Raw genomic sequence first — 12,980 nt, 5'->3', positions numbered from 1 at the left:
CTGTGCCATTGCACTCCAGCCTGGGCAACAAGAACGAAACTCTGTCTCAAAAAAAAAAAAAGAAAAACAGCCGGGCGCAGTGGCTCACACCCATAATCCTAAACTCTGGGAGGCTGAGGCAGGTGGATCACCTGAGGTCAGCAGTTCAAGACCAGCCTGGCCAAGATGGCAAAACCCATCTCTACTAAAAATATAAAAATTAGCCAAGTACGGTGGTAGGCGCCTGTAATCCCAGCTACTCGGGAGGCTGAGGCAGGGAGAATCGCTTGGAGGTTGCAGTGAGCCAAGATTATTACACTGCACTCCAGCCTGGACGACAAGAGCAAGATTTCATCTCAAAAAAAATAAAAAACAGAAAATGAATAGACACATTCTAACACAGGCTTCCCTTCCAAGAAACCAGGCCAAGAAAACAAACATGAAGGCAGAGTTTGGGAAAGAGTCACTGCCGTGTTATTTATAAGAAAAGTCAAAACGATAGCCGGGCGCGGTGGCTCACGCCTGTTATCCCAGCACTTTGGGAGGCCAAGGCAGGTGGATCACCTGAAGTCAGGAGTTCGAGACCAGCCTGGCCAACATGGTGAAAGCCCTCTCTACTAAAAGTACCAAAAACCTAACCAGGAGCAGTGGCGCATGCCTGTAGTCCCAGCTACATGGGAGGCTGAGGCAGGAGAATCGCTAGAACCTGGGAGGCAGAGGCTGCAGTGAGCTGAGCTCGCGCGACTGCACTCCAGCCTGGGCAAAAAAAAAAGAAACACGCTGATGCTACAACAGTACGTGTAGTGTAATCGCATTTATGTGAATTTAACATACCTACACATGCATTTTTTTTTTTGGAGACGGAGGCTTGCTCTGTCGCCCAAGATGGGGTGCAGTGGCGTGATCTCGGCTCACTGTAACCTCCGCCTCCTGGGTTCGAGCAATCCTCTGCCTCAGCCTCCTGAGTAGCTGGGATTATAGGTGCCCGCCACCACTCCTGGCCAATTTTTTTTGTATTTTTAGTAGAGACAGAGTTTTATCATCTTGGCCAGGCTGGTCTTGAACTCCTGACCTTGTGATCCACTCGCCTTGGCCTCCCAAAGTGCTGAGATTACAAGTGTGAGCCATTGCGCCCGGACCCACATATTCATTTTTAATGTATGAATGGGATTATGGAAAGCTTTCCACTTTCTCTTTTTTCTTTTTTTTTTTTTTGAGACAGACTCATGCTCTGTTGCCAGGCTGGAGTGCAGTGGCGGGATCTCTGCTCACTGCAACCTCCACCTCCCGGGTTCAAGCGATTCTTCCGCCTCAGCCTCCTGAGTAGCTGGGACTATAGGTGCAAACCACAACGCCCAGCTAATTTTTTGTATTTTTAGTAGAGACAGGGTTTCACCATGTTGGCCAGGATGGTCTCGATCTCTTGACCTCGTGATCCACTCGCCTCGGCCTCCCAGAGTGCTGGGATTACAGGTGTGAGCCACCGCGCCTGGCCAAGCTTTCCACTTTCTAGTTGAATATTCCTAAGCTGAATGTCCCTTATCAGAAACCTCAAATCTGAAACTTTCTGAGCCCCAAAAAGACACTCAAAAAAATACTCACTGGAGCATTTCAGATTTTTGAATCAGATATGCTCAACTCGTAAGTATAATGCAAATATTCCAAAATCTGAAAAAATCCAAAATCTAAACATTTTAGTCTCAATCATTTCAGATATGGGACACTCAACCTGTACTCAGGATGTACAAGAACGAGAATTTATTAGTTTTTAAAAAAGATTTTTTGATGTGGGGGAAAGAAATCAAAATTGAATAGGCCTGCAAGACCCAAAAATGATCAGTATCTTTTAAGTCTTACTTCTGAGACACATTTAATTTGAATACATTCAAGAAGGGTCCCAGACACCAAAGTGTCACCAACGGTCCCATCCTGGAAACCAGGAGACATATCTTCTCATACCTTGGGAGGCTAATTAACTACAGTCATGCCCCAGATAATAATGTTTTGTTCAACAGACTGCATATACGATAGCAGTACCGTAAGATTAAAATATCACATTTTTACTGCACCTGTTCTATGTTTAGATAGACACTTTCATCACTGTGGTACAACTGCCTGTAGGATTCAGTATAGTAGCACGCTGCACCGGTTTACAGCCTAGGAGCAATCGGCTAGACCATAGCCTAGGTGTGGAGTAGGCCATGCCATCTAGGCTCGTGTAAGTATACTCTATGATGTTTGCAAGATGATGGAACTGTCTAACGACACATTTCTCAGAGACGGTATTCCTGTCGCTAAGCGACACGGGCCTGTGCTATGTGATAAAAATGAGTTGCTGTCATCACACTAAAGACATGGCATTTCTCCTCCTCAGCCATGGCACACAGTGTGCTAGCACAAAGTCAGGCTTCTTAAGCTACTGGAAGAAACACCAGAAGCAGCTCAGAATGTACTCACCTGGTATCTTCCAGTGTCACCTGACCCGATTTTTCATCCACTACAATCTTACAGTGATCTCCAGAGACCAGTTTATTGCTGGGGAACGAAAGGTCGCAACCTGAAAAAGAGAGGGTGGGACAACATGGAATATGACTGAGGGACCTGTGACCACTGCCGCCCTTTGCTTTACTGAAGTACGGGGTTCAAACTCAGGATCCCCATTGCACATACGTAAAAACACACTTAACCAAGCAACGTATGAAGAAATTTTAAAAGCATTTAAGTGCTAACCCAAAGTAAAGGGGCAAGGACTATGTCCCGAACCTTTCTAAATCCGCATCCTCAAGGACACCCATCAACACCTCCAGCTACACACAGACTCTTAAATGGCAATTTTACAATATGCACACATACACGGCTAACCTGGTAAGTATTACTGGAACTTTAAAGAAACTCAGGGGCTTAAGTAATTCTTCAGTATCTTAATTTAGTCCTGAATGTAAACTTAGGTTTCATAAATCATCATAAAATTGAAGCACAGCAGTCACAGAAAAAGTGACTCAGCCAACTGGTTACAGGCATACGTACACATGTAAGAAAATGCATCTTAGGGCCGGGCGCGGTGGCTCACGCCTGTAATCCCAGCACTTCGGGAGGCCGAGGCGCCTGGATCACGAGGTCAAGAGATCGAGACCATCCTGGTCAACATGGTGAAACCCCGTCTCTACTGAAAATACAAAAAATTAGCTGGGCGTGGTGGCGCGTGCCTGTAATCCCAGCTACTCGGGAGGCTGAGGCAGGAGAATTGCCTGAACCCAGGAGGCGGAGTTTGCGCTGAGCTGAGATCGCGCCATTGCACTCCAGCCTGGGTAACAAGAGCGAAACTCTGTCTCAAAAAAAAGAAAAAGAAAAAGAAAATGCATCTTATATACAGGGACGCATCTGTACCTGAGTACACTAATTCTATCTTCGTTAAATGCATAAGGGAAAATCCTCAATACTTGCTCTCTCTTTAAAAGAGCAAAGGCTTTTTAATACCTCATCATTAACCTTTACTGTTTCATATAATCTATAAGGATATATAAAGATACTATAGACACCAAAGGCAATTAAAAAGCAAAGGGTCTGTCCAGGAGACAGTGACCATGCAAATGTTCTTTTCCTAAATGTTCCCCATAGAATGACGACCTGAACCTGCTACAGCCTGAGCCTTGCTCCATCACTGACCTATGGGTGTGTGAATCAGAAGACAATACTGTTAACATGCCAGCTCTCCCCCACGTTGTTTCATACATTCAACGCAATTTCAATCAAAATCCCAGAGGGCTTGTAGAAACTGGCAAGCAGATTCTAAAGTTCACAGAAAAAACTGTAGGATAACCAAAGCAATTTTGAAAAAGAATGAAGCTGGAAGACTCACGTTACTTAACTGACTTACCATCCTGCTATAGTAATCAATCCAGTATTGCAGCCGCGTGTAAGGACGGGCAAAGACAAATGTAAAATCTAAAACTATGAAACTTCCAGTGGAAAAGAGGAGGCGAAAATCTTAGTGCCATTGGGTCTGGTACGGACTTCACAGATAGGACACAAAAACCACAAACCAGAAAAAACAATGATTAACTGAGGTTCATCAAAAGTAAAATCTGGGCCAGGCCGCAGTGGCTCACACCTGTAATCCCAACACTTTGGGAAGCCAAGGCGGGTGGATCATGAGGTCAGGAGTTCAAGAGCAGCCTGACCAACATGGTGAAACCCCGTCTCTACTAAAAATACAAAAATTAGCCGGGCATGGTGGCGCACACCTGTAATCCCAGCTACTCGGGTGGCTGAGGCAGGAGAACTGCTTGAACCTGGGAAGCAGAGGTTGCAGAGAGCGGAGATCACACCACTGCACTCAGGCCTGGGCGACATGAGTAAGACTCCATCTCAGGAAAAAAAAAAAAAAAAGGATAAATAAGGATAAATAGCTCTTTGGGAAGACAAGGTTGCTACATCACTTCCTACACGTTAACTAGGCTTTCCCTTTGCCCCCAAATAATTTCTTGTATGTGGCAGGCACATCATTGTTTTAAAATAATCAAGTTCTGGCTGGCCACAGTGGCTCATGCCTGTAATCCCAGCACTTTGGGAGGCCAAGGCACGTGGAATATTTAAGGTCAGGAATTCAAGACCAGCCTGACCGACATGGTGAAACTTCACCTCTACTAAAAATACCAAAAAGGTCAGGCACAGTGGCTCATGCCTGTAATCCGAGCACCTTGGGAGGCCAAGGTGGGTAGATAACGAGGTCAGGAGTTCAAGACCAGCCCGACCAACACGATGAAACCCTGTCTCTACTAAAACAATACAAAAATTACCTGCATGTCATCCCATCTACTCAGGAGGCAGAGGCAGGAGAACTGCTCGAACCCACGAGGCGGAGGTTGCAGTGAGCCAAGATCGCGTGCGTCACTGCACTCCAGCCTGGGCGACAGAGGGAGACTGTGTCTCAAAAAAACAAAAAAAATTAGCCTGGTATGGTAGCACACGCCTGTAATCTCAGCTAGTCTGGAGGCTGAGGCAGGAGAATCACTTTAACTTGGGAGATGGAGGTTGCAGTGAGCCAAGATCATGCCACTGTGCTACAGCCTGGGTGACACAGCAAGATTCCGTCACAAAAAAAACACATAAATAGGCCGGGCATGGTGGCTCACGCCTATAATCCCAGCACTTTGGGAGGCCAAAGTGGGTGGATCACAAGGTCAGGAGTTCAAGACCAGTCTGGCCCATATAGTGAAACCCTGTTGCTACTAAAAATACAAAAATCAGCCAGGCGTGGTGGCACAAGCCTGTAATCCCAGCTACTCGGGAGGCTGAGGTGGGAGAACTGCTTAAACCCCGGGGATGGAGGTTGCAATGTGCCGAGCTCACACCACTGTACTCCAGCCTAGGCGACAGAGCAAGACTCTGTCTTAAAATAAATAAATAAATAATTAAGTTCTACAACTGTTAAGAACTGTCTGTACCCCCCCTAAAATTCATATATTTAAGTCCTAATCTGTAGGGTGGAGATCCCGTGAGTGCCCAGGCAAGAGCCAAAAGCCTCAGCCTGTTTCCATATCAATAAGGAAGAAGAAAGTAACCAGAAATATAACCGTAGCAGTTATTAGCTATTCATAGGTAATCTTAGTTATCACAGGTGATCTTAATTCTTTTACTAATGCCTCTCAGGTCGGAAGTGTGAACCTGGGGCGACACTCTGAAATGAATGACCCTAAGGCAAGTGCTTTAAGCCCTGGGTCATGCCTGAATAAGGACGGCTGGAGGGCGCCTTGGCTGAGCACTTACTGTTTTGTTTTTTTTTTTTTTTTTTTGGGCCAGCTATCGAAGGAGACATCCAAAATAACTGAGACGTCTCCTTCCTTGGAGGAGTCAGGAGAAAACTCCACTTCTCCAAGCTCTTGCAGTAGGCCTGACGCTGTTAGATAGCAGACCCACAGACATCCGGGGCTTAATTATCTCTGTCTGATGCTGTGCTTCAGTGGCCATGTTCCGTGTCGATCTCATGTTCCACTTCTGTACCTGTTTTCTTTTTTCTTAGAAGAGATCATCAGTAAAAGTAACATAAATCAAGTACAGAAAAGTGCTGATGCACTAGGCTCCCCACCTCATCTCGGCTGCTGAAAATTCCTGAGCCCCTACCTGTATGACACATGACATACTTGACCCTATCACTGCCATGCCCTGCCCCCAGGCCCTGACCAACAAGGCCACGCCCTACTGACACCCTACCTTCCCTGCCCCCAGCTGTGTACTCAATCAAAGTCAGAATGTGCTGACACTCGGGGCCACTGCACGTGACTCTGAGATTTGGTTGGCAGTGGACCCCCAGGGCCCAAACTCTCTTTTCTCTATCTCTGTGCCTTGTGTCTTTTATTTCTAGCACTTTGATAGGCCAAGGCAGGTGGATCACCTGAGGTCTGAGTTTGAGACCAGCCTGACCAACATGGAGAAACCCCGATTCTACTAAAAATACAAAATTAGCCGGACGTGGTGCTGCATGCCTATAATCCCAGGTACTTGGAAGGCTGAGGCAGGAGCATCACTTGAACCCAGAGGGGGAGGTTGCAGTGAGCCGAGATCGCGCCACTGCACTCCAGCCTAGGCAACAAAAGTGAAACTCCATCTCAAAAAAAAAAAAGCTATAATGTCAGAATGCTAATTTATTAATTTTCAAAGTAAACGTTTTTGTTGACATGACCAGTGCATTTCTCTCCTCGTACAAAGGCTCCAGGGGAAATCATACTGCCAGACGATCACTTAGGAGCATGGAGGCAGTGAACGTGGAGGGTGAGGGAACTTCCTCCGACTTTGTTCAAGTTCTTACTTTTCCGGGTTCATTAAGTAAATAAATATTCTAGAGGCTGCAACTTGAGATCGTTTTGAATGTAGGCACTACAGCTATAAATTTCCCTCTGAGTACTGCCTTGGCTGCATCCTAAATACCTTTTGGTGTATTCTGTTTTTGTTTCATTTGTGTAGAGGTATTTTTAAAGGTCCTCAGTGAGGACTTCTTTGACCCATCGGTTGCTTTAAGGGCGTGGTGTTTAACGTCCACCTATCTGTGAATTTTCCCCTTTTCCTTCAGTTACTGATTTCTAATTTCGTTCCACTGTAGTCAGAAAATATACTTTGCACAGCAACGAACGTGACAGTATCGCGTTCTGGAGGATACATCGATACGACTAGTCTATAAAGGTGTAATGAGGACTAAAGGATCCGCAGACACCCGAATAACCGCAGTTCTGAAAATGTGGCGAGCACAGCGCGCCGGCGCCCCGGAGGCCTGCGGCCAACGCCGGCTCCGCCCGCCCCGCCCCGCCCCGCCCCCGCCCGGGCCCGCACCTCGTCTCCGCCCGATGGTCCACTCCGGCTTCCTCAGGAGGACGTGAGGCTCGCCCTCCTCGGCGCCCAGGCGCAGGAGCCGCCCCCACGGCTGCGACGGCGGCGGCTGCTCGCCTTCCTCGGGCCGCTCCATCGGGATTCACATCTGCGGAGACCCCGGAAACGCCCGTGGAGACTCCCGACCCCGGAGGCCGAGACTCGGCGCCCGCCCCACCCCGCGGGCCCCGGCCCGGCAGCCCGCGCCCACGCAGCCCCGCGGCCCCGCGGCCCGGCCCGGACGCCGACGGGCGCCCCCTCCCACGGGCGCAGCCGCGTCCCCCGCGCCGCCCAACGCAGCGCCCTGGCCGGCCGCGCTCACCCCCGCCCCGCGCCGAACCCGGAACCGGCTGCGCCGCCGCCGCTGTCAACAGACATTGCGGCTCCCTCAGCTGAGCCGCGGGGCGGGGCCAGCGGCGTCTGCGCCCCGCGATTGGCTGGCGGCGGCGCCCACCGAGAGCAGCGGCTAGAGCGGAGCCGGGAGTGGCCGGCGAGAGTCGGCGCGTGGGGGAGCACGCGGCCATCTTTGATCCTGGCAGGGAGACCTCGTCGCCGGCGGATCGCGGAAGTGGCCGCGGTCGGCGCCATGCTGTGTTGGGGCAGGAGGGAGGGCGAACTTCTGTATTGGGAGCCCAGGGGCTTCTGAAAGCCCCGCCGACCTACAGATGACTTCTAGAAGTAGGAGAGGGTCCACCTTAGTCGTCACGTGAAGACCCTCTCGGGTGCCATTTCCCTTCGGATCACACGGATCCGAAGTCTGACGGACACGGCGCGCTCTGCGAGTGGGAGCGGCTGCGTTGCGGGCCGGGCGGACCGGGGCCACGTCTGGGCGGGCGTTTTGCGGGGTGTTCCCATTCAGAACGCGCGTACCCGTTGCCTCAGTACCCACTTCTTGGAATCCCGCGGCGTTGGCGTGTGTGCTCCAGAGAAGGGCGCCAGAGGGTATTCCCTGAACGTTTTCCCTGATCGGCGAAAGCGGAGGAAAGACGGCGAGGCGCGTTCCGCGCGGGGGAGGAGGAGCCCCCAAGTGCGGTTTTAAGAGGGCGAAGCAGGGCTGGGCGCAGTGATTTACGCCTGTAACGTGCTCCGCGAGGCTTAGGCAGGAGGATCTCTTGAGCCCAGGAGTTCGAAATTAGCCTGAGACCTCATCGCTACCAAAAAAAAAAAAAAAAAAAAAGTAGGCATCATTTGTGTAAAACAAACCATACATACATATAAATATACATATATAAACATTTTTATATAGGTATAGGCATAGTTACCTATACCTTGTAAACCAAAAATAAAATCCTAAGCCCCCCCAACCAACTGAATGAACTGATTCAATGCCAAAGTTAACCTGAAGAACCAGTTCAGTGCCTGGTGGAAACCAGGCTTTGGACATGTCCCATTATACTCTCCTCCCTTTGGAATTCAGGTGTAACTGACCAGCATCAACATTAAAACAGATACCTTAAGGCTGACCAAAGCGACTGTAGCATTGAGACATCACATGAGGCAGGCCCTGGAAGAAAACATACTTCACCCTGACATGTAGACCTACAAAACTGTCTCCTGGGCAAAATCTGTTTTGTAGAGAATCTCCTCCCATGTCTTTTCCCGATCCAGGAGAAAATATAAGAGTCTGGCACCTTTCTAACTCTGGTAAGAAACGTTTACAATATATTCTCTCTGAGGCCTGCTACCTGGAACCGCATCTGTCTAAGAAGCTTGGCCTGGGTGGTGGCTCATGCCTGTAATCCCAGCACTTTGGGAGGCCGCCAAGAAGTCCAGGCTGCAGTAAACCACAGATTGTGCCACTACAATCCAGCCTTGGCAACAGAGACCCTGTCAAATTAAAATTAAATTAAATTAAATAGAACGTTGGTCTCCCTTATCTTAACCCAGACATTTTATTAACTCCAGGTCTTTACCTCTTTCAACCAAGTTCCAATCAGAAAATCTTTGAATCCATCAAGTTCACAAACATTCTGGAGGAAGAAAAAGAAAAAAAGATTAAAAAGAAAAGAAAATCTTTGAATCCGTGAATGACCTATGTATAAAACCAAACTGTAGCCTCACCATCTCGGGCACAGGGTCTTAGGATCTCTTGGGACTGTGCTTTGGGCCATAATCCCTCACTTCTGGCTCAGAATAAACCTCCTCAAATATTATAGAGTTTGACTTTTTTTTTTTTTTTTTTAGATGAAGTCTTGCTCTGTCACCAGGCTGGAGTGCAATGGCATGATCTCAGCTCACTGCAACCCCTGCCTCCTGGGTTCAAGTGATTCTCCTGCCTCAGCCTCCAGAGTAGCTGGGATTGGCTAACTTTGTATTTTTAATAGAGACAGGGCTTCTCCATGTTGATGAGGCTGGTCTCGAACTCTCAATCTCAGGTGATTCACCTGTCTCAACCTCCCAAAGTCCTGGGATTTCAGGCATGAGCCACCACACCCAGCTAAGTTTGACTCTTTTAATTGACAACATGTACATACAAATATGTTTATGAAAATCTCTCTAGAAGGATACACAAGGAAATGCAGTGGCTTCCTCTGGAACATGGACTTGAAGTCAAGGGGGTAGGAAGACTTACCTTTCACTATGTATTTGTCTCAGTCTGAGTTACAGAAGAAAAACAGATCCAGTAGGATGATGGAGAACACTGCATGACCCCTGAATTCCATGAGCATGGGCCTATGGTGTATTTCATTTACTGTGAAGTGGGTTCCTTGATCAGTGGCAATGCCGTTGCTACAGGAAAAAGGAGTCCCCATCCAGACTCCAAGAAAGGGTTCTTAGATCTTACAAAGGAAAAATTTGAGGCGAGTCTGAGCACAGTGAAAGAAGCAAGTTTATCATAATTTACTCTGTTCCAGAGTGGCATCCTCAGAAAGCAGGAGGAGGAACACTGTGCAAGAAATGATAAGGAGCCACCATTAAACCTGGGATGTGCAGATGTGCTAACTATTGGTGCTGTCAGTGACCATTAGTCCTTCAACCTCAGCCTGCTCATTAAGCTTCTCTCTGAGTAAAGTGGGCTGCACTCTTAGGACACCTGGACATTCTGTGCGCTTGGTGGGAGATGTCCTGTATGACCATAAATATTCTGCAATAGAATTGGTGGTCAGCTTAGAACGTGGCTACTTTCAGACCGTAACGATTAACTTTACAGATGCCTTGTAAGAACCCTTTCTTGGAGTCTGGACTGGGACTTCTTTTTCCTGAAGCAATGGCATTGCTTATGATCAAGGAACCCACTTCACAGTAAATGAAGTACACCATGGGCCCATGCTCATGGAGTTCACGGTCCTGCAGTGTTCATCATCCTACTGGTTCTGCTAGCTACTCACCTTAAGATAGACTCACTCTGGTCATGTTTTATTAAACCAGAGGCCTGGTAAACAGGTTTCTCTAACACCGCAATCATGGATAAGACATTCTGTGCCGGGTGCAGTGGCTCACGTCTCTAATCTCAGCACTTTGGGAGGCTGAGGCAGACAGATCACGAGGTCAAGAGATCGAGACCAGGCTGACCAACATGGTGAAACCCTGTCACTACTAAAAATACAAAAATTAGCCAGGTATGGTGGCGCACGCCTATAGTCCCAGCTCCTCGGGAGGCTGAGGCAGGAGAATTGCTTGAACCCGGGAGGCGGAGGTTGCAGTGAGTCGAGATTGCGCCACTGCACTCCAGCCTGGCGCCTGGCAACAGAGCAAGGCTCTGTCTCAAAATAATAATAATAATAAATTAAATAAAAAACATTTTTTTTTGAGACGGAGTCTCGCTCTGTCACCCAGGCTGTAGTGCAGTGGCGCGATCTCAGCACGACAACCTCTGATTCCTGGGTTTAAGCGATTCTCCCGCCTCAGCCTCCCGAGTCGCTGGCATTACAGGCACCCGCACCACGCCCGGCTAATTTTTGTATTTTTAGCAGAGACGGGGTTTCACCATGTTGGTCAGGCTGGTCTCGAACTCCTAACCTCAGGTGATCTGCCAGCCTTGGCCTCCCAAAGTGCTGGGATTACAGACGTGAGCCACCGCGACAGGCCAAAAAAATTTTTAAAAAGGAAAATAACTCTAGAGACCCCCCGCTCCCGGCAGAGTTCCTCTGAGAAGCTTTTTCCTCACCGACGGCGCAGCCCCAGGTCATCCCCAAGCCGCACTCCTGGCGGTTCCTGGGGAAGCCAAGCTCCCGCACCCCGAGGCAAAGCCGCGGACGGAATGCGCATGCGCGCCACGAAGCCGCAAAGGAATGCTCGGGTGCCCCCTGCTGGCCCCCAGGGGCAACGCAGGACGCTCCGCGCTCCCCAGCCCCGGAAGCAGCGCGCCCCCTCCGCTCTTTTCTTATATATATGAATTTGGAAATGGAAAGTGAGGTGGAGGGCGGGGCGCGGTGGCTTGTGCCAGTAATCCCAGCACTCTGGGAGGCCAAGGCGGGTGGATTACGAGGTCAGGAGTTCGAGACGACCAGCCTGTCCAACATGGTGAAACCCCATCTCTGCTAAAAATACAAAAATGAGCTGGGTGTAGTGGTGCATGCCTGTAATTCCAGCTACCCAGGAGCCTGAGGCAAGAGACTCGCTTAAAACTGGGACACGAAGTTGTGGTGAGCTGAGATCATGCCATTGCACTCCACCTGGGAAACAAAAGTGAAACTCCGTCTCAGAAAGAAAGAAAGTGAGGTGGAGCCTCCTCTCCCGTGGCTTGACAGCAGTGCGGAGATAACACGAAGCAAAAGTACGAGGCCACTATATTAAGTCAACTGAAACTGGAAAACTTTAAAAGCCTGTCATTTGCAATAAAGCAACAAAAAGAAATCTTTGTATACAAATCTAACGAAATATGAATTATAATGTGAACCTATCTGTATCCAGAAAACTATGAAACACAATTAAAATGTAGTACCAGCACTCAGGAGTCCAGATGAGCCTGGGCAACTTGGCCAAGCCAAACCCTGTTGTTTCTAAAATACAAAAATTAGCCTGGCATGATGGTGTGCACCTGTGATCCCGGCTACTAGGGAGGCTGAGGTGGAAGGATGGATTGAGCGCTGGAGATGGAGGCTGCAGTGCCATGATCGGGCCAACGCACTCCAGCTGGGGGAACAGATGGAGACCCTGTCTCAAGAAAGGGAAGGAGGGAGCGAAGGAGGGAGGGGAGGGAAGGCAACGAAGGGGAAGAGAGAAAGAGAAAAAGGAAAACCTAAATAAATGGAGCGTACTCCTTTTTCATTGTTGCAGTCACAATGTTGCTAAGATGTCACTCCTTCCCAGTTACAGAGTTGCTGCTGCTCCGACAAAAACACCCGCAATTTGTTCCGTAGATCTTGACAAACTGTTTCTAAACCTAGAATTGTAAGCACAACCCTGAATAATAATAAACTTGAAGAACTCGATTTCCAAATCCAAAACTTTTAAAAGCTACCAAAATCAAAAGAGCACGATCTTTGCAAAATAATGGACATTCTTTCACATGAACAATATCATTTTATTTTTAATTTTTTTCAAGGTGTTGCTGTCACACAGGCTAGAGAGCAGTGGCACCATCATAGCTCGCTGCAGCTCAAACTCCTGGGGCTCAAGGGATCCTCCCAGCGCAGCCTCCCAAGTAGCTGGGACTACAGGTACCACCACGCCTGGAGAAATATCATTTAAACTAA

The 12,980-nt window shown here is 48.7% G+C and overlaps 1 protein-coding gene across 4 annotated transcripts in view; it reads right to left on the bottom strand.

Annotated features, from left to right (window-relative positions):
- CHFR (checkpoint with forkhead and ring finger domains) overlaps positions 1-7,450 on the bottom strand; it is a 41,099-nt gene extending 33,649 nt beyond the window's left edge. For all 4 annotated transcript variants that reach the window (XM_021675886.2, XM_021675888.2, XM_021675889.2 and 1 more), the window contains exons 1-2: positions 7,306-7,450; positions 2,437-2,536 (exon numbers count right to left, since the gene is read on the bottom strand). In XM_021675886.2, coding sequence (XP_021531561.2) covers positions 2,437-2,536; positions 7,306-7,438 — 233 coding nt within the window. In that variant the 5' untranslated portion in view covers positions 7,439-7,450. The remainder of the gene's footprint in view (positions 1-2,436; positions 2,537-7,305) is intronic.
- Positions 7,451-12,980: the final 5,530 nt, after the last annotated feature.

Source organism: Aotus nancymaae, unplaced genomic scaffold, assembly GCF_030222135.1.
Source record: "Aotus nancymaae isolate 86718 unplaced genomic scaffold, 86718_ANA_hifiasm-v0.15.2.pri h1tg000021l, whole genome shotgun sequence".
Classification (NCBI taxonomy): Eukaryota; Metazoa; Chordata; class Mammalia; order Primates; family Aotidae; genus Aotus; species Aotus nancymaae.
This window is presented reverse-complemented; position numbering and strand designations above follow the sequence as displayed.